The sequence below is a fragment of the Neoarius graeffei genome, chromosome 2, assembly GCF_027579695.1.
Source record: "Neoarius graeffei isolate fNeoGra1 chromosome 2, fNeoGra1.pri, whole genome shotgun sequence".
NCBI classification, from domain to species: Eukaryota; Metazoa; Chordata; class Actinopteri; order Siluriformes; family Ariidae; genus Neoarius; species Neoarius graeffei.
In genome coordinates, this window is record NC_083570.1 from 65,107,878 (window position 1) to 65,130,245 (window position 22,368).

The following is a 22,368-nucleotide window of genomic DNA, read 5'->3' on the forward strand; positions in this document are numbered from 1 at the left end:
CTTAAGGTCGGTCTGTATGGTGAAATACCGTGACCTCAGCCTTGAATACTGACCTCGGCCCAGAGGGCCTCGCTCAGTACTTTCAAGACCTCGGTCATGGTATTTCACGATACGGACCTCCCAGCTGGTAAATAACACATTTATTTTTTTTTTCACGGTGTGGAAAAAAATCCTGCGCTCTGATTGGCTGGCGAGCAGGTCCATATCCTACGTTGCGGACCTCTGGTGACTTGCTCGTTCACAACAACAACACCAAACATAGTAACATTTCTTTTGTCAACATTTATCTTTTTTTTATAAGCTTTATTTATAAGATAATCAAAAATCTTATAAATTTTTGCCAGCATTTCTCAGGAGAATAGCATTAATTTTACAGCATGGATGGCGATAACGACAGTGTTCACAGCGAAAGCGAGTTTTACTCCCCTGAGGAAGAAGTAAAAGAAAACATTTCAGGAGAAAGCTAAAAACCTGTAACTTGCTAACGCCGAGCAAAGACATGGCTGAAAGACTCCTATTTGTATAAATAGAGGACTACATAGGCGGCAAAATGTAGTGTTTTTTTTTTCCTGCCATGGAAGTGCACTTGTATACCGAGGAGGAAGCCATTTGCATTACAGCCGTGAATGAGGATTCAAAATGGCGGCTCGGCTCGGTTTTTCCTTTCGGGCGCTCTCGTTTTCTGTTAGAATTTGGTAAAGAAAAAAATAAATGTATCATTTACCAGCTTAAGGTCGGTCCGTATGGTGAAATACTGTGACCTCGGCTTTGAATACTGACCTCGGCCCAGAGGGCCTCGCTCACTACTTTCAAGACCTCGGTCACAGTATTTCACAATACGGACCGCCCAGCTGGTAAATAACATGTATATCTTCGCGCCACCATGTAATGTCCCTTTATATTATATGGACACGTCCACAAAAAAATACACAAATTAATCAAAATTTTAATTTCGGACCGGTTGGCCATTTTTGACAACGCACATCTAGTCAGCGGGAAAACACCGGGAGTGACCTCATCTGAGTGAAATATCGGGAAATATGTCACTCAGATCCACGATGCAAATTTTTCAACACGAGAAGATGAGCCTCATATCTTCAAGCCAGCGTGTGATTTTTCTTTTTATTATATAGACACATTCACAAAGTTCCCAAATTTATCGAAACAATTAATCGATTTCCTCACGAGTGACTTATGGAGATTTATGTCACGGATTTGGTTCTCCGTGTCCTGGATGTAGCTCGTATGAAAAGTATGAGTGGCGTATTTCCCAGTAAACCACTCATGTCCATATAAAATAATATATAATACCTTGTGGGAAGGCGGCACGGTGGTGTAGTGGTTAGCGCTGTCGCCTCACAGCAAGAAGGTCCTGGGTTCGAGCCCCGGGGCCGGCGAGGGCCTTTCTGTGTGGAGTTTGCATGTTCTCCCCGTGTCCGTGTGGGTTTCCTCCGGGTGCTCCGGTTTCCCCCACAGTCCAAAGACATGCAGGTTAGGTTAACTGGTGACTCTAAATTGAGCGTAGGTGTGAATGTGAGTGTGAACGGTTGTCTGTGTCTATGTGTCAGCCCTGTGATGACCTGGCGACTTGTCCAGGGTGTACCCCGCCTTTCGCCCGTAGTCAGCTGGGATAGGCTCCAGCTTGCCTGCGACCCTGTAGAAGGATAAAGCGGCTAGAGATGATGAGATGAGATGAGACCTTGTGGGAAATAAGGTCGGACCGGCGGACATTGACCGGTAATTTTTGCAATTGTCCATCTATATTTCGGAAGCATCAGATTGGATGGCTCATGAAAAATTCTAAAGATATGAGTCTAATCTACTTCTAATTTTTTTCCAAATGTTACACTGAGCAAATACATTGTCGTAACACGGCCTGTGAAACGGGGCCCCTGCGGGCGCGACTTTAAAAATTTATAACTCTGCCACCAAAGGTCCTAGCGCCATCAATTTACAGGCCCCTCCCTCTCCTCGAGTGGCACACTAAATAAGACAATAATCTCAGTATTCACTGTTGGAATCTCGTACTCAAAATTTTAATTCTATTATGTAACAATAGTTGTGTTGTTAATTACTAAATTTCTTATAGACTTGGTATAAAAAAAAGTCATTGTTGACCTAATGTTTCCTGAGCATTATCGTACCTATATACGAGTACCAGTAAGTTGTAACCAACCGGAACATCCTTGCTCCCCCCATACTTTTGTTCTAGACATAGAACTGACCTGTGTTTTCTCGGGTATAACTTTTAAGCATGTTCTTCTTGAATCTTCTGACATTTTCTTGTAAATTTATATTCAATTTGTAGTGTAATTTAGTAATTAATGTCTCGTGCAATTTGGCCTTTAAAAATCACAAAAATGTGCCTAGAAATAACCGAGAAGCCATCTCCAGGCATCTAAAGCCCTTCAGCTGCGGACCCCCGGCTGCATTGTTCCAGGCCTTTGGCCCGTCATTCGGACAGGCTGAAATTTGGACGGACAGATCACGTTTCAGACTTATCTGTCCTGTGACAGGGTGCTTAAAATTCCTTATTTCCCCACACTGTAATATATAAATTTTTTTCCATGCATTTGTTTTCTGGTTTGTGTTCAGTTTCAATTGGTCATAACTTGTTTGTCTTTTTTTTTTTTTAACTTTGTCTTTCGGTTTCTTTATATGACAGTTGTGGATATTGTTGTGTATATACCATTCAGATTTTTAAAAATATTGTTAAATCTTGGCTGTACTCTGTCAGTAAAATATTTATCTCAGTATAAAATGTGTGTTAATTTTTCTTTTCTTTTTTTTTTTATTCCTCAGGAGATTAAATGACCCATCTGTAGTCACTCCGTGTTCTCGGGATGACCGAGGCTACACTCCTCTTCATGCTGCTGCTATATGCGGTTAGCTGTTTTCTCATATGCTTTAACTCACTGTAATACTTTTAAGTATGAAATAGTACATTACAAGTCTGACTCCTAATTGGTATTATTTAGTAAAGTTCAATGATTCAGTTTCTTTGGTTTGCTTCTCAGTCTTTTACACATGCACCTGAACCTCTGTGGCTCGACCTTTTTGTCTAATGTGTGTGTGTGTGTGTGTGTGTGTGAGAATAGGTCAAGCTCTGCTGGTTGACCTGTTGGTGTCAAAGGGAGCTGCGGTGAATGCCACAGACTACCACGGCCTCACGGCTCTGCATCTCTCTTGCCAGAAGGGCTATCAGGGTGTCACGGTGAGTGTCTTGTCCCAATATACCTGTTTACAGCCTGATACATGTCATGCCATACTCCACACAAGTAAATAATAATAATTTTAAAAAACCAAACAAACGTGCACTCATTGCTGTAGTGAAGTTTTCTGTTATGTTTATTTAGCATATTTGGAAGACATCTCTTTGCTCAGCATTTGATAACGGTCAGAGGTAAATCTGTTCCTAAGACACCTGAAAGTGTTCAGGACCAAGATCTTCGCAGTTTCTTGAGTTTTTTTTTTCCAGTCTTATTAACTTCAAGAAAGAGACCGAGTGAAAGTCGGGGAATGATTGATTGATTGTTTATAGCTGCTATAATGTAAGTGATAACAGGAACCGACTTGTTTTATGGATGAGCTACAAATTTAAATGCACCTGTAAGCAAATTACAGTGCACTGTGTCATTCTTTAATAAGTAGCTATTAGTGTTAGCAAATGTGCTGTGGTATAAGAGGAATAAAACACTTTAGGACATGCTGTTATTAGAATAGGATCCTCTTTGGCATGGTAATGGCATCACGTCACCCTGTCACTGATTTTGGTTATTTTCCTTTATCAGCACACCCTGTCGTATTTTATTCCTTGCTTAGGTCATCTTTGAAATTGTGAAGCAGTAAATACCATAATGTTCTGGAAATATGATACGACTGTAGGTGTATTGTTATTCACCAGGTGATTCAGACATACTGTCCTGTCTTTTGAGCTCGCAGTCTCTTTATCACCTCGCTCCTTCTGTTCCCGTAGCTGCTGCTGTTGCACTATAAAGCAAACACAGATACTCAGGACAACAACGGGAACACTCCTCTTCACCTGGCTTGCATGTATGGCCATGAGGATGTAAGTGGCTTGGATAATACGCTGTACACGCAATTTCACAAAGACTAGATCATGAAATGAAAAGCAGAGTTCTATTAAAATACAGAGAATTCCTACATGATACCCCATGTTAACCCGTGTGTGTGTGTGTTTCAGTGTGTAAAGGCACTGGTTTACTACGACCTGCACACTTGCCGGCTGAACATGCAGAATGATAAGGGGGATACAGCACTGCACATTGCGTCTCGTTGGGGTTACGAAGGCATCATGGAGGTGCTGCTGGAGAACGGTGCCTCAACTCTCCTCCATAACAAGGCCAATCAGAGCCCACTGCACTGCGCACTCAACTCCAGGGTCAGAGCGCCACGCAGTTCAGCATCACACGCAACATTCAAGCTTTAAGTATTCTTAGTTAGGGGTCATCCATAATTTTCATCATTATCACGAGTGTACAAACCGTACGCGGGGGGGAGGGGGTTAATGACCAGGCATACACTTTTTAAAAATGAAAAAATGATGATCCGTCAATGTGCGAATCGGCGGCCGCCATGTAAAAAATTTCGCGCCGCATCGGTGTTGCCAGCTAGCTCTACACGCTTTCTTTCTTCAATACAACAACAATGGCTGACCCAGATTTTGACCGCATTTACAAATTTGTGAGTAGCAGAAATACCGCTATTCACAAGACTCCCTCAAACGAGTACGAGCAGTTTTTAAACGTTTATTGTTTCCTGCATTCATCTGAGAAGCGGCAGGAGGCAGTTAGGGCAGGACAGGCTGCTTGGAAAGAATCAAAAACGAACGTTTCAAAGCAAGCTGAGCTGTGCCGGCAAGCGATCGTCCGGATGGAAAAAAAAAAAAAATCAAGTCGACTTTTACAATTCGGGATTATTTCTCTCGTAAAACGGTACGTAGGATCTCATATGGGTGTTTTGTACTTGCGTCAGCAGTCAGTTGAATTTTATACAGTCAGTCTTTTTTTCCATTTCAGAATGAAAGTCCTGCACGACCAGCCCCAGCCCCAAAATATGTTTTATTCTTTATTTTCAACATTTAATCTGTGGGCAAAAACAGTGACTCTCTTTTAAGGGGAGCTGTTTCCTTTGGGCTCCTCATGAACAATGGATTTCCTATTGTTCATGAGGAGCCAAAAGGCAACAGCTCCCCTTAAAAAGACAGTCCCTAATTTTCAAAAATGAATCGCCTGCTTTCTATGAAAACTTCTGGACCCGTCTTGAGTCTTCTTTTCTTCTCTTGTGAATCTTTGTATTGTCCTGTCATCCGATTTTAATAAAAAGTAATACAAGACATGATTTTATTTTGAATTCCTATTCCATGTAGATCCATCATTTTTTGTCCGCTAATGTACACTTTTTTTGGGGGGGGGTTGCTCAAAAGTCTACTCTTTGTAGACTCATGATAATGATATAAATTATGGATGACCCCTTAGTTAACACCTGAAATACACAAATCTGCCCTGAAGAGAAGTGGTATTTTTGAACAAAAAAGTTCTTGTATGAAAGTGAATTGTACTACGAGTTGGCTTAGTGGTTAGCATGTTCACCTCTCGACCAGGAGATCACAAGTTCTGCTCGCGGTTGGGTCATACCAAAGACCATCATAAAAATGGTATCGACTACCATCTGGCGAGGCAGGGCACAATACAGATGTGAGTAGGGAGTCAAACTCTCGCGGTTACCAGAGGACCAGCCCCCCACTGTACCCCAAGCTGTATAATAGGTGAGAGGCTGAGGACAACTGGAACAGAGATTGGCGCTGCCTGATGCGCCTTGTGGCATGTGAAGGACTTTGATGAAAGTGAATACCATTTCCAGGATTCCAATGCAGTATGGAGTTTGATTTTAGTAATTTCCAGGTGTGGATCAGTATCGAAAAAGGAAAATGTATGTCGTTGAATTTAAGCGAGGCAAGACGTGATGTGTTGGAAGGTGATTTCTGTGGCATCTGCCATCAGTGAACTATCTGACATTAGCACGTTGGGCTCCATCGTACCTCTGCAGAGCTAAAAAAAAAAAAAAAAACCTCGGCATGAACGAACATTGCAACACTACAAATGTAAGAATGAGTAACTGCAAGTTTTATGAGAGTTGGCAGGTTTTGCCGGTGTTGTGAGGCGGCCCCAGGCGTGAACGATGGCAAAATATCGTGTGTGTGTGAGAACAGAGTTGCCCTTATTTGTGTGTTGGTACTCGCACAAGAGTTCTTAGCCTGATTACTGTCTTACTGGCAGGTTTTATTTTCATATTTGTGTGCACGCTTATGATGGAGAGAAATAATAAGACAAAGGGGGAAGAGCGTTTTAAACTTTTTGTGACCACTGATTTTATTCTCAGTTCTGTGTTAAGTTTTCAAAATGCATTCTCATCTCATTATCTGTAGCTGCTTTATCCTGTTCTACAGGGTCACAGGCAAGCAGGAGCCTATCCCAGCTGACTACGGGCGAAAGGCGGGGTACACCCTGGACAAGTCGCCAGGTCATCACAGGGCTGACACATAGACACAGACAACCATTCACACCTACGCTCAATTTAGAGTCACCAGTTAACCTAACCTGCATGTCTTTGGACTGTGGGGGAAACCGGAGCACCCGGAGGAAACCCACGCGGACACGGGGAGAACATGCAAACTCCACACAGAAAGGCCCTCGCCGGCCGCTGGGCTCGAACCCGGACCTTCTTGCTGTGAGGCGACAGCGCTAACCACTACACCACCGTGCCGCCCTGAAATGCATTCTTTACTGTATAATTGATTTATTATTAGACTTTATTTCTGGTTCTTTGTTGAACAGCGTGTTAAACCGTGCTTACAGTAAACAGTTTTTCTCCATCTAATATTCAGTAAAGGAAAGTCCGTGCACTTCTGTTCCCTTTTCTTTTGATGAGTTCCACATCAACATCCCTCCTGTTACTGTTCCAGGGAGAAGGGATCAGTTTAGTTTTCCAGATTTACAGGCGGAAACAGAATAACACTGCACTGTTTTAGCATTGCAGCTTGAATAAAATGCTGTACACTGAACTTGTCTGGGTTTAATTGATTTGTATGAGCTGCAGGACCTTACCACAGGGAGCCACTAGAAATTTTTGGCCCTATGAAAGAATATAATATCAGCAGTTACTTGCTTGCTTCTGGCAATTATTTGGCAACATACTCGCTTACATACACACAATGTAACATCCACATCGACAGTTGGATTTTAAAGTCTCCCATCTCATTATCTGTAGCCGCTTTATCCTTCTACAGGGTCGCAGGCAAGCTGGAGCCTATCCCAGCTGACTACGGGCGAAAGGCGGGGTACACCCTGGACAAGTCGCCAGGTCATCACAGGGCTGACACATAGACACAGACAACCATTCACACTCACATTCACACCTACGGTCAATTTAGAGTCACCAGTTAACCTAACCTGCATGTCTTTGGACTGTGGGGGAAACCGGAGCACCCGGAGGAAACCCACGCGGACACGGGGAGAACATGCAAACTCCGCACAGAAAGGCCCTCGCCGGCCACGGGGCTCGAACCCGGACCTTCTTGCTGTGAGGCGACAGCGCTAACCACTACGCCACCGTGCCGCCGGTGTCAAATATGGTCTGGAAAATATAAAGTGAAGTCCATACATGTGGAAAATGGATGGAACTTTGAAATGGAAAATGTGTAGGAACCCTGCATTTCATACACAATCACTGGCCAATTTATTAGGCACCCTCTGCTCATTTTTGCACATATTCAGCTAATCATGTGGCAGCAGCATAATTCATAAAATCATGCAGATACAGGTGTGTGTGTGTGTGTGGGGGGGGGGGGAATATGACCTCAGTGACTTTGGACAGGCTACAACAGCAGACGAACACATTGGGTTCCACTCCTGTTCTCCAAGAATCTTGAGACTAACGTGAACAGTTCTGTGGGTGCTGATGTGGACAGCTGTTGTAGCCCATTGACCCCCACATGTTACATGTTTGATGTGAATATCAGCTTTTCACCCGTGTCTGTATGATTTTGTGCATTGTACTGCTGCCACATGATTTGGCTATTTGGATAATTTCATGAACATGCAGGTGGATGGTGCGCGTCGTTAAAATAATTTACACCATGAGTATCTATATGCAGTTTGTGTAATAAACAAAGACAAATAATTTAATTATGCAATTCTTTTCTGCATTTATTGTGAATAACACCTTCCTGTTCATGTGCTGTTCTATTATTAAACGTTTTTTTTCTTCATGTTGTAGGTTTTGTCATTGCTGGAGCGCACATATGATAGTGCCAGGAAAAAGGTAAATGGTTTTTGAAAAAAAAAAAAACCCTTGTGTGTATATATTGTATGGACACGAGTGTTTTACTGGGAAATACACCACTTGTATTTTTCATATGAGCTACGTGCGGGACATGGAGACCCAAAACCCATGACATAAATCTCTGTCACTCGTGAGGAAATCGATGAATTGTTTTGATAAATTTGGGAATGTTTTGTTTGTCTCATTTCATCTCATTATCTCTAGCCGCTTTATCCTTCTACAGGGTCGCAGGCAAGCTGGAGCCTATCCCAGCTGACTACGGGCGAAAGGCGGGGTACACCCTGGACAAGTCGCCAGGTCATCACAGGGCTGACACATAGACACAGACAACCATTCACACTCACATTCACACCTACGGTCAATTTAGAGTCACCAGTTAACCTAACCTGCATGTCTTTGGACTGTGGGGGAAACCGGAGCACCCGGAGGAAACCCACGCGGACACGGGGAGAACATGCAAACTCCACACAGAAAGGCCCTCGCCGGCCACGGGGCTCGAACCCGGGCCTTCTTGCTGTGAGGCGACAGTACTAACCACTACACCACCATGCCACCCCGTTTTGTTTGTGTCTGTATAATAAAAAGAAAATCATACGTTGACTTAAAGATATGAAGTTTATTTTCTCGTGTTGAAAAACTCAAATTTTTCATACGAGATACATCATGTATCTGAGGGACACATTTCCCAATATTTCACTCCGATGATGTCACTCCCAGTGTTTTCCCGCTGACTAGACGCACGTTGTCAAAATGGTGAACCGGTTTAGAATTCAAATTCTTTTGATTCAGATGTTTTGATTGATTGATTGTGGATGTGTCCATATAATATAAAGAACATTACATGGTGGTGCGAAGATCTGAAGTTTATCTTCTCGTGTTGAAAACTATTTCACTCGTGAAAATGTTCACCACTTGAAGATAAACTTCATATTTTCATGCAACCGTGTCATCTCTATAGATGTAGTGTCTGTCACACATTAAAGTGCAACTCAAATGCTTTACAAAGAAAAAAGGCAAATAAAAACCGCAAAAGGGAATAAACAGAAAATAATGAAAATGTAATGGTCTTTAAAAAAAAACAAACTTCAAAAAATAGCAGTAACCCTAAAATAAATGCATAATAAAGATTAAATAAAAATGTCAAATAATATGACATGTAAAATTAGAGAAATGCTAAAGTGATATGATTTGAGCTGCTATGTGAAGATGATTACTGGACGTCCTGTCGAGTGAGAGTAGAGAGAAGGGTCCTGAATGAATGTAGAGAGGTGCAACAGAACGATGAATAGATAAACATGAAAATGTTTCTTTTTGTTTGAATCGGTTTGCTCAGGCTCCCAGTCCCCCTCCACAGCCAGCTGACAGCAGCAGTAGACGCACCTCTGTGTCCAGTACGTCCTCCGTCGTCTCTGTGGAGGCCAGTTCTGAGAGTGAGCGCACTCATCTAAAGGAGGTGAGCTCATCGCTCTCTTTCGCCTCCATGCTGAATGGGTTTTGGCTGCAGCCTGAGACTCTTTCCCTTCTGTGTTTAATGGCAGGTGGAGAAGTTACTGCGGGCCGTGGCAGATGGAGATGTGGAAATGGTGAGCAGTTATTGCACATAAACTAATTATATGATCGCAAACAAATGCTTTCATTCACACTTTCCCCTTTTCCACTGACGCAGTGCCAGAGACCTTTGTTTGAAGAACCAGCCCATACTTTTTCCGCTTTAAACGGTTTAAAATTAAACCTGTAATGTGGTGTAAAAATAACCGCAGAGGGTTTTACAAGATTTTCCTTAAGATAACTTTTTTTTGTTGTTGTTTTCAAAAAGTGATGAAATGACCTCAGTGCCATTTTGTTGTTGTAATGAAACTGATTTTTCAAGCTTAAAACTGTGTGTTTTGTTTATTTATTTATTTTTGTGAAAAACTGGTTTTATTTGAACAGGGTTCTTACACAGCAGAGATGCCTACTAGTACGGATTGGCCGTATTTTGTACGGAAAAGTTACGTAAATATGATGTTACGGCAAACAGTGTTATTCTGTACGGAATTATTATAAAGTCTTAAAAAATTCCAGTGAGTTGTTTTTAAATGTCCAAGCGACTTTTTCAATCCATGCGCGATTCACGGCTATTTATTTTTACGACAACCACACATGCTGTGTGTGACATGCGCAGATTCCACACATTTGCTCGCGCTATTTTCGATACGGTAGAATGGCCGTGCATTACACCCAGTCAAAAGGGCAATGGATACGCGCACTGCAAACTGTGTAGAACTGACATTAACATCACTCATGGTGGTCGCGATGACTGCACGCGGCATGTCAACTACAAAAACCATATGGAGTATGCTGAAATGGCGTGTCAGGCGGAAAGTAAATCTGGGGGTATCCAGCAGTTTTTTACGAAATCTGTGGATGAAAAGACACGGAACGTGACACGTGCTGAAGCGGTGATGGTTGACCTGTGCTTGGAGTTGAACTTGCCGATTAGTGCCATGAAATGTGAGTTAAACTTATTCAGTTTCTTTTTACATGTATGATTTTTATTCACTGAAATGTCAAACACTGGCTGTACTTCTTTAATTCAAAGTCTTTTCAGTGTTGCAAGTGCAAATGTACATGTAGTATGATCAAAAACAGAATTTTATGATTAGTGCTGTGGGATTGTGGCAAAAAATTGATCATTCCACTGTTTTAAATACAATTATAAATGTCATTTTATTCAATGTCTCTTCTGAAGCATTATGCTGAAGTATTTATATATTGGGACATTAAGATAACAATGTCGGACTCTCTTTGGCATGAAATAAGAAATTTTTTTGTTAATTTTATTAGAATCCATTAACAGGTAGAACATTTTGCCAGGCAATATAATATAATACTTTTGAGGAGTTACATTCAATACCAATGATTGGTAGTCAACCGTAATGTCTGCAAACAGGGAACACTATTGTATTTATAAAAATGTGATATATTGTATGCTCTAGAAATTTGAGTGGAAATTCAGTTGAGATGGCTGCTCGCGTTTTGTTTATTCAATTCACACAAAACAGTTCTTTTTAATAATTTAAATGTTAAACATATTGGTATATACACCTCTTTATAATGGAAATGCGCATAAATTAATGTTACTGAAAGTCATTCCAAAATACTGAAAAATGTTTTCAAGAATACTGAAATTCAAAATTTGGGGTAGGCATCTCTGTACACAGTATGGAATTTGATTTTAGTAATTTCCAGTCTGGAAAAAGGAAGATGGAGTATGGAAAAGCATTTCTGTTTCCAGACTATTACCCCTACTTTCTTTTCTAAAATATAAAATTAAGCCAAGATGTTCAAACCAGTGTGAATTTGATGTTGAATTTAAGCGAGGCAAGACGTGATGTGTCGGAGGTGATTTCTGTGGCATCTGCAATCAGTGAACTATCTGACGTTAGCACGTTGGGCTCCGTCGTACCTCTGCGGAGCTAAAAAAAAAAAAGGGCATGGACGAACATTGCAACACTACAAATATAAGAATGAGTAACTGCGAGTTTTATAAGAGTTAGCAGGTTTTGCCGGTGTTATGGGGCGGCCCCCAGGCGTGAACGATAGCAATATATCGTGTATTTGTGTATCTGCATGACAATGCATTTGTCGTGTGTATATACATGTGTGTGTGTGTGTGAGACCGAAGCAGACGTAAAAAGACAAAGGGGGAGAGCGTTCTAAACTTCTTGCGACCCCTGATTTTTATATTTTATTCTCAGTTCTATGTTAAGTTTTCAAAATGCATTCTTTTACTGTACGATTTGACTTTATGTATAGTTCTTTGCTGAACAGTCTGTTAAACAGTGTTTGCTGTAAACAGTTTTACTCCATCTATTTTGGACCCTATGAAAGAATATAATATCAGCAGTTGCTTGCTTGCTTCTGGCAATTATTTTGCAACATATTTGCTTACATACACACGACGTAACATCCATATTAACAGTTGGATTTTAAAATAATTTATTTAAATAATAAACCTCTAGTTATTTGTACTGTTGTGTCAGATATGGTCTAAAAAAATGTACAGTGAAGTATTTGAGCTTGGAGAAAGTATGGAATTTTGAAATGGAAAATGTGTAGGAACCCTGCGTGAAGCAGTTTGTTGGTGGGAAATAAGGTGGATAAGGTTTCAATACCGAAAGAGCCTTCAGTACTTGTGCTTTTTTTCCCCCTTCATATTGCGTGTGTCCTGTTTCAGGTGCGCTACCTGCTGGAGTGGACAGATGAAGAGCAGGAGGATGAAGAGAAAGCTGAATTGCCTGAACAGACAGAACTATGCCACCCTCTGTGCCAGTGCCCAAAGTGTGAACCTACACAAAAGGTTTGCACATGTTGTGTGAGAGATCAACACCTAATTAGTTATTGCGTTATTTCTAATTAGTATTTAGTCATTAGTTGCACAGTTAGGTTTAAGTTACATTGATCTAGATCAGGGGTGGGCAATTATTTTTTCCATGGGGCCACATGAGAAGCAGAAAATTTTGTGGAGGGCCGGACCAAAAGGCTGAACTAAATTCTGCATAATATTAATTGTATTTCTTTATATAAAGCAATAAATAACATTGTTCTTACAAACTGCTAAGACTGGTAAGAGTATGGAAAAAACGAGGTTGCCTTACAAAAAAATGTCATTTATTCAATCAAATTTCCCAAAACAATGGTTAACAAAATGTGAACGTTTGTACCTTTTTTTTTTTTTTTTCAGTCACATTCACCCCAAAACACAATAAAAGACATCACAATATTGTCTTTCTACTCCAAATATCAAGCAAGATACATCATATTATAATAATGATGCCCACATTTGTAGTCTAATCACCTCATTTGGTGCTTTTCGCCGGAGATCGGCTCCGGCGCCTGCTGGTGACGTCACACTATGTGATCGGCTGGACCGTTTGAAGGATGACGTACAAGTTTGTGGTTGGTCTGGGCAAATTACGGAAGTAGTTATCGCGGGATTAGGTTTTGTGGGATTTCATGTCGCGCGCATTGCGTTTTTGTTGAACACAACTTCAAAATAAAAGCAATGCACATTCAGTCCATGCATGAGGTAAAATTAGAAAATACGTTTATTTTGTAATTTCTCATTAACCTTACGCGGGCCGGTCAGAATGAACCAAAGGGCCGGATGCGGCCCGCAGGCCGTAAAATGCCCAGGTCTGATCTAGATGATGACCGTGTGAACTATGGCGTTTCCTAGGAAATATATAAGATTTTAAACACAGCAGTAGTATTTAAACACCGTATAGTATTTTCAGTACATATCTTTTTAGAATTTCACCACTCCAACCTTCTACCGTTTTTGTGCGTGTCTTTAGAAGCTACGCGTCCTGCAGCCGGACAGGTTGGGAGTGAACAGCAGCAGTGCGGACGGTTTCACTCCGCTGCACGTGGCAGCATTGCATGGACACACAGCGCTCGTCTCTTTGTTCATCCGCCATGGAGCCAACATCAACGCCTGTAACAGCCAGAATGCCACTCCACTCCACCTGGCCTGCCAGAACAGCCACACACAGGTGCTGCTGCACTACGAACACTGCTCCATATAATCAAACTTGTGGAATCACTTTTCATACGCTCCGTTTGTCTTTGACGCCTAAACAGCACACAGTCGCATAGAATCGTGTCTATCCTTTTCTTATTGGAAACCCAAATTAGAGCTATGTACAGTATAGCTTGCTTTTTTTTTTTTTTTTTAAATTAATTAATTAAATTTAATTTTTAATTCTCAGTCCACCCGGTCCAACAGATGTTTTTGTTTGTACCCACCGTCAATATTTTCTAATCCCGTAGTTCTCAAAGTAGGGTTTATGACGCACAGTAAAGGGGTTGGTGATTATTTTCATTTTCTTAGTCATCTAAAATTCACAACCAGCAATGATAACTACTTATTAACTGAGCGCGAGGTCTGATATTTTCCCATAAAGACCAAGCAAGTGAGGTTAATAAGGAGTTTATTATATGGATTTTTTTATTTTATTTCTAAGATTAAAATAGACGCTCATTACAATGAGGCGTGACGCTGCTTTCAGTTACATCATATTTGTAACATACTGGAGTCGCGCATACGGAGTAAACGGCTAGCGGTTTCAAAACTGAATTTATTTCTCCACTCGAGTAATACATGACCTGTTCTGCGAAAGATAAAAATATAATCTATATTGGTTTGTTTTTCAACAAAATGAATTTCCAAATATTTTTTTGTCGTTTTTGTTTTTTGCAACGTTGAAAGCCGCCACCTTGGAAAGAGAGTCCGTAATTGCCCACGGGCATTACAGGAAAATTCTGCCTGTCAAGGAACCAATCAGAGCACGCGATTTTACCGGAAGTAGCCTGTGCTATATAATAATCAGAGTTGTTATTCTGTTTATATATTAGTCTGTTTGACTGGTAACTTAAATGGATTTAATCCAAACCTCAAGAATTCAAAAAGAAGTAGTCCTCTAGTTAAGGTTAACGTGAATCTAATAACAATAGAAATGTGCACTGTGAACGGAAAGTTGATGAATAAAATGCTTTCTAACTCTGATAAATAGCCGACGCATTATTGTACGCATTTAAATAATACTTGAATAGTGGTAATAGCATTTGAATAGTTTGAATTATGTTCATGAATGTATTTATTTTCCACGTTACACATTGTTCTGAATAAACTTAACTCTGTTCTTACTGACTCCACTGGCCCAATTCCCTCCACATATAAACAAGTAATTTAAACCCTGCAAAGATGTTCGTTTCTTTTTTTAAAGAACAATTTCAATTGCAACATTTAATCTGCTTGCTTAGGGTGACAGCAGGCCTGGAGGGGCCAAACGTGGGGGAAAAAAAAATCGTAAGGATGCGAAAACGCAAAAAGGAAATTTGCTTCCAGCAGCAACTAATTTTGCATTGTGCTGAGGTCACCTAGGTTATCTTTAACTCTGCAAATTCACAAATATTGAATCCATGAGCCAGTAGGAAATAAGACGGTATGCTGGGGTCTTTGAGAAACTTGTAATTATTACGTAGCACGTTAACTTTCTGGGCCCAAGGATCTGATATGAATGTAAATCCATCCTACACTTGCTGCTTTTTGTTGGTTCTTGTGGGTCATTGGGGATCTTTTTGATTTCAGTAAGCCGTCACATCAATTAAAATCCCAGGGCACAGACAGCAGGGCAAATGCTTTTCTGTTGTGCCATATGGGAGCCCCATGCTAGTCTTTAGGGTATAAAGTATAACTATTTGGAGACTTTAATGTCTACTTGTTTTTTCTTCTTTGGATGTCAAGTGCGTGGCCAAGCTTATCTTGGGATAAACTTGCACATTTTGCGTTCGTCCATTTTGCACCATCATGTTTGGTTGTGATTTAGTAGAGTCAAAGATGGTCAATTAGAGGTTCTCATATTGAGCTGATTAACAGTTTGGCAGGTTTTTTTTTTTTTCCTTTTAAATATGATTTTTGTCTTAGATCTGTGCAGATTTTTCAGATTGTTTGTTTAACCTGAACCTCAAATTATAATTAAATTATAATCAAATTATAAATTATAATCCAGAGAATTTTGTTTTATATTTTGCAGCATTTTGTCTGAGAATAGCAAAACGTACAAACTTTTTTTTTTTTGTCTTGATTTTAAATGCAGACACTGATACAGTGAAGGTTTACATGTACTGATAACGCATCACTATTAAAACCTAATTAAATCAGATCATGAATCAATGAGGAAGGTTATGATTTAACATTGATTTACAGTACCGTCTTTATATGTCCTCCTTTATTTCTGTAGGTGGTGAGCTCTCTGGTGGAGTGCAATGCCAAGCTAAATAAGAAGGACCAGTTTGGGAACAGTCCCCTGATCCAAGCCTGTTTAAAGGGACATGAGGAGACAGTAGCAGTGATAATGGAGGTACCGTCAGCATTTCACTCCACTCTCACAGTACAGGTTGTAGCATTTCCTCAAGCAATAAATATATAGGCAGTCATGTAACCAAGCATCTAATGAGGCCAGCCGGGGACAGAGAGGAAAATGTGACTGAAGTTAATCGTTTTGTCCTCTTCTAGAGTGGAGCCTCGTTGAACCTGACTAATAATCAGGGTAACACGGCTCTACACGAGGCGGTGAGAGGAGGACACCAGAGTCTGGTGGAGCGGCTGCTAGAAGCTGGGGCTCTCACACACCTCAGGAACAAGAGGCAGCGCACGGCACTGGACTGTGCTCAGGAGACTGTATGCAGGCGAACGTTTCTAACCATTCACTCTCAGTTAAACAGCTGAATTAATAGAAACACTGCCTTCTTTCTAACATGGACTGCAAGCTACTGAATTCGAATTACAGACTTCCAGTTTTATTCGGCTTTTTAAAAATGGAACAATTAATAAATTTAGAGCCATGTGGCCCTAAATTCTCCGCTGTTTTTATTTATTTATTTATTTTCTTGCTTCACCGTGACCCAATTCAAGATACTACGTCATGGATCACATGGTGGGCTTTTCCCGTTCGCACAAGGCACTGTGGGATACAAATTTGAAACAGGAGAGGAAAATGGAGGGAGAGTGTACAAATGAAACGTGGAAGACTGACTACAGTAACGGAAAGCGAGAAGAAAAGACGTTATGTTATATACGAAAGAAAGGAAACGCAGGACCAAACTAATAAATATCGGGGGTCAGCGAGCACCTCAGTGTGATCAGCTGTTCGTTTAGCGACAGAATGATGTAATTGTCAGTGCACGGTCAACCTGTAGATGGCAGTAATGCAACACTGTGGATGTCAGCTGCTGTAAAACCCAAAAGATGATAAATCTGCGCATGCACACACAGACTTCCTTTGTCTGCTTGACTGCGCGAAGCCAGCGATTTCATGCGCATTATTTGCTCAGGAATCCCTTCAAATTAAACAAATTCCCAGCCACAGAATGGCTTGTTTGGGGTGTTTTTTAATTTTTAACATTTTATTTATTTATTTAGGGCGGCACGGTGGTGTAGTGGTTAGCGCTGTCGCTTCACAGCAGGAAGGTCCGGGTTCGAGCCCCGTGGCCGGCGAGGGCCTTTCTGTGCAGAGTTTGCATGTTCTCCCCGTGTCCGCGTGGGTTTCCTCCGGGTGCTCCGGTTTCCCCCACAGTCCAAAGACATGCAGGTTAGGTTAACTGGTGACTCTAAATTGAGCGTAGGTGTGAATGTGAGTGTGAATGGTTGTCTGTGTCTATATGTCGGCCCTGTGATGACCTGGCGACTTGTCCAGGGTGTACCCCGCCTTTCACCCGTAGTCAGCTGGGATAGGCTCCAGCTTGCCTGCAACCCTGTAGAACAGGATAAAGCGGCTACAGATAATGAGAATGGGGGGATGAGATTACAGAAATAAACATGTGTCACAATGACCAAATTTCAGAAGGAACTAAATTTCACCAATTTTATGAAATCGAAAGGCCGTCTAGCTTTAAACTTAAATTCTGTCTGGGGAAAAAAAAACATTTAAGGATTTGGGTATTTATACAGTTGTTCACTTTAAATGGCTTATTATTATTATTATTATTATTAATTTAACTGTTTATTTATTTTGCAGAACACAGCAATTCTTAGGATTCTACAGAAAGCCTGTGCGTCCAGTTTTGAAGCTGATTCAGTCAAACAGTTCTGCATAGCCCAAATGCATCAAAGAAAAAGTGAGGTCCAGATATAATCAACTGTAATACAAAAACCTTTTGAGCATCTGCGTTCATCAATGCGTACCTGCTCATTTATTTATTTATTTATTTATTTATTTATTGTTTGCAGCGCCCACTGTTGTCCAACACAAGAGTCCTGATATGCAAAGGTGTGAGACAGACCAATCTGTACTCAGGTGTGTTTATGTATGGATTTATTGTCAGTGAGCGTGCATAATGTTCCAGCATATCAATATGGAAACTTTCAGGGCTTCATCGGGAGGTTGTGCTGCTCTGCTCCTCGTAGAAGCACACTCAGCAGCTGACCTGAACCACAATGCCAGTTTTCATTAGCTCAGCATCCACACCAAGCCCTAGATAAATTGCAAAAAAAAAATTTGAATTTTAAAGTTCTAACTGAATCATTAATAACATGATGATGTTATGTATTATGGACAGAATACAGCAGATGAATAAACCACAAGACGGTACCATCATTCTCTCCACCGACTCTCCATATATGGTAACAGTTTTTTTTTTTTTTCTTTAAACCGCACAACACTGTTGCTTGTTTTTAACATTTATAGTTATCATGTGTGGATCACAGGATTTAGATGACCTGAGTTATAGAAGGCGACTACGGCGGGGGGAGACTGTCGATGGCTGCGACCTCTTCATCCATCAGTCTGAAAACTTGCACTCCGTCAGACAGGCTGCGCTGAACCAGGCCGAAAGATTAAGCCGCAGTCACACCATACACCAGGACCTGACCCACAGCTCTCCCGAGGACCTGGAGCACACACCATCTGCTGTCAAAATGGACAACAGTGAAGCAAATGGCCATCCTACTAACCTCTCACCTGAACCTGAGCAGGTAATTGGGAAGGCTGACAACACCACGCAGGCCAGCTTGGAGGAGGAGGAGGAACAGCAGCAGGAGGAGGAGGAGGAGGATCAGAACTGGGGCAAAAATTTGCATTGGGTTTCCACAGAAATGGATAATATCATGCTCTGAGATTCTGCTCTAACTTCAAACGTGATGAAAAACGATGATCAGTATAGGCTATGCATTTCGCTGTTGTTTTAAACATTTAACTGACCAGGTTTAATGACCTTATTTCAGTCAGTGATCCTAAACTCGCTGCAGCCACTGACACGATCAGCTGCTTTAGCTCAACCCTAAACTGTTGTTGAAGTCTAAAGCTTTAACTTTAATTCAGTGAACTGACAATGAGACACAAATTAAATATTAAATAAAACTGCTAGGGGTTGAGTGGATGTGAGAAGTAATGTATGGACTCTTAAAAGACTTGCTGAGTGTTTTTATTTGTACTGTAAAGGGAGATGAAGAGAAGTATGAATTGAAGATGCATTTCCAGGACTGAAACAAAGCGTAATACAGACGGAGATGCTGACAAAAACTGTACATTTCAAAGTCCCAGATCCTACATGTGTTTTTGGAAACCCCCCCCCCCCCCCCCCTTTACGATGAAGTCCATATAAGAATGTGTGGAAAACATAATCATGAACTCCCTGATCGGGGCCTTTAGAGAAACAAACCTTTGAGAAGGAATTTAGTTTTATTTAACCAGCACTTTTACCAGCATAGTTTTATTTTACCAGCATCATAAAAAGGGATGATTGGGCATAATTTTTACTGCTTCTTTTTAGGTTTAACATGTTCTGTTTTATCTTTTCACTTATCAGGCCACTTGTATGTTTCATCAGCTTTGGCAACACTGACAGAAGCTTAAAGCAGATTTGATGTGTGACTGCACGAGTGACCACATATTTCCCAGTCAGCTTTGCTTCTTCCGAAAAACGCAAGTCTTTTGACATGCTTTGTAAGATTTTTAACATGTCTTTTGACTTGAATGATTAGATTTCAAATACCATTATAGACTGGTACCAAAATCCAGAATTGTGACACCCAAAGGCATTTTTGAGACAAAGTCGGCAAACAGTCTTATTTTGTCAATTTGGGTGTGCCGAATTCAAATCTGCAATATGCCGAGCTCTATCTGACCTCTGTTGACCTCTAGAGGTCATTGAACTTTGGGCCTGTAAACGTCTCAGCTGAACCCAGTTTCTCAGCTTTCTAAGGAATGAAATGTACTAAAATGATTAATGAAGTTAGCAAATGGCCTTGTTTGTTAAATGTTTGGGTGCTGAATTCATTTTTCATTTGTAAAACGACATATGACCTCTGATAACCTCAAGGTCATTAAACTTGGCCTATAGGCCTATGCATTTAACGGCATTTTTAAACTGACTTTACTCCCCCAAAAAGAATATGAACAGACAAAAACAAATAGAAAGGAACAAATGCAACATTAAATGCCAGTCCATGTACATGTGACTTACTTTTCACAATGAGAATGCCTAGGCGATCACCTTACATAACATTGCATTACATTTAGCGGTTACTGTTTATACAAAGCTACTGAAAAAAGGACAGATTCAGCAGCATACAAAATGTGGGGCATACAGGGTATACAGGTTAATCAGGGTTAGTATATATGAGAGTTTTCTTCTTTGTTGTTTGTTTTTTGTAAAGGCTTTACCCCGTTTAAAACAAAACAAAAAACAACAAAGAAAAAAAACTCTCATATATACTAACCCTGATTAACCTGTATACCCTGTATGCCCCACATTTTGTATGCTGCTGAATCTGTCCTTTTTTCAGTAGCTTTGTATAAACAGTAACCGCTAAATGTAATGCAATGTTATGTAAGGTGATCGCCGAGGCATTCTCATTGTGAAAAGTAAGTCACATGTACATGGACTGGCATTTAATGTTGTATTTGTTCCTTTCAATTTGTTTTTGTCTGTTCATATTCTTTTTGGGGGAGTAAAGTCAGTTTAAAAATGCCGTTAAATGCATAGGCCTATAGGCCAAGTTTAATGACCTTGAGGTTATCAGAGGTCATATGTCGTTTTACAAATGAAAAATGAATTCAGCACCCAAACATTTAACAAACAAGGCCATTTGCTAACTTCATTAATCATTTTAGTACATTTCATTCCTTAGAAAGCTGAGAAACTGGGTTCAGCTGAGACGTTTACAGGCCCAAAGTTCAATGACCTCTAGAGGTCAACAGAGGTCAGATAGAGCTCGGCATATTGCAGATTTGAATTCGGCACACCCAAGTTGACAAAATAAGACTGTTTGCCGACTTTGTCTCAAAAATGCCTTTAACTCCTTAAACAAGCACTTTTTTGAATTTTGGTACCAGTCTATTTGGGTACTACCGTATAAGAAAATATTTTTCCTTCATCTGGATTCTATTGAGTTATTTTAAGTTATTATTAAAAATCTTGAATGTAGATATAAAAAGAATTGCAGCTATTTTAGATGCCAAGGACTTTCTTCTTTTTTCATGTTCTTAACTCAATTACTCCGTACCTTCCTTCATGCATACAATATACAGGAGACAGTATTCTGGATCAGTACTGTGTTTTAGGCATGCACTTTACTCCTTAAAAAAAAATACACAGTTTTAAATGGAGGTTTTCAGACGGTTGGTATGTTTGGCATACAGCACCTTTTCATGCGGACTAATCCTAACATGGAATAGTTTCACTGTGCGGGTTTTATTTTATTTAATTTTTTCCAGATTTAGGTCTAATGTGAACGAGTGAAATTGTCCTCAACCTTTCATGTTTGCAATTTGTCGCCAAACGTAACTGAACTTTCTGGGTTGTAGCATCTCTGCATCTCTAATTTGGAAAAACAGCAATTATTTTTGTACATGTCCCTCTAAGTGTTATTCATGTAATAATGCAGTGAATGTGCCTTATTTAACTGGGGTCAGAATAACCTGTGATAGTCATACATCAGTGTTCAGTGATGAATAAAAAAATTAGAAAGTGATCAGGCTGAGCTGTGTTTTTTAACCTTTTTTTTTTTTTATTTCAGCAGGAAGGCTGCTCACGATACTCAAACCCTGACTATACCATTTAGCAGTGTGTATGCATCTGATCCAATCATCTCTTAATACAATCCATGTCTTATCCTATTCTTACATTATTCTCCAATATCTCGTATCATCTCTAGACGCTTTATCCTGTTCTACAGGGTCGCAGGCAAGCTGGAGTCTATCCCAGCTGACTATGGGTGAGAGGTGGGGTACACCCTGGACAAGTCGCCAGGTTATCGCAGGGCTGACGTAGAAATGAACAACCATTCACACCTACGGTCAATTTAGAGCCACCAGTTAACCTAACCTGCATGTCTTTGGACTGTGGGGGAAACCGGAGCACCCGGAGGAAACCCATGCGGACACGGGGAGAACATGCAAACTCCGCACAGAAAGGCCCTCGCCAGCTGCTGGGCCCGAACCCAGGACCTTCTTGGTG

At 40.7% G+C, this 22,368-nt stretch overlaps 1 protein-coding gene across 1 annotated transcript in view; it reads left to right on the forward strand.

Moving 5' to 3' along the window:
• The window catches only part of ankrd27 (ankyrin repeat domain 27 (VPS9 domain)), a 78,113-nt gene extending 58,151 nt beyond the window's left edge, over positions 1-19,962 (forward strand). The window contains exons 15-29 of the mRNA XM_060914711.1: positions 2,803-2,885; positions 3,099-3,214; positions 3,977-4,069; positions 4,205-4,402; positions 8,299-8,343; positions 9,698-9,817; positions 9,903-9,947; positions 12,584-12,706; positions 13,704-13,901; positions 16,152-16,271; positions 16,427-16,591; positions 17,928-18,027; positions 18,140-18,206; positions 18,469-18,532; positions 18,617-19,962. Of these exons, the coding sequence (XP_060770694.1) occupies positions 2,803-2,885; positions 3,099-3,214; positions 3,977-4,069; positions 4,205-4,402; positions 8,299-8,343; positions 9,698-9,817; positions 9,903-9,947; positions 12,584-12,706; positions 13,704-13,901; positions 16,152-16,271; positions 16,427-16,591; positions 17,928-18,027; positions 18,140-18,206; positions 18,469-18,532; positions 18,617-19,024 (1,945 nt within the window). The 3' untranslated portion in view covers positions 19,025-19,962. The remainder of the gene's footprint in view (positions 1-2,802; positions 2,886-3,098; positions 3,215-3,976; positions 4,070-4,204; positions 4,403-8,298; positions 8,344-9,697; positions 9,818-9,902; positions 9,948-12,583; positions 12,707-13,703; positions 13,902-16,151; positions 16,272-16,426; positions 16,592-17,927; positions 18,028-18,139; positions 18,207-18,468; positions 18,533-18,616) is intronic.
• Positions 19,963-22,368: the final 2,406 nt, after the last annotated feature.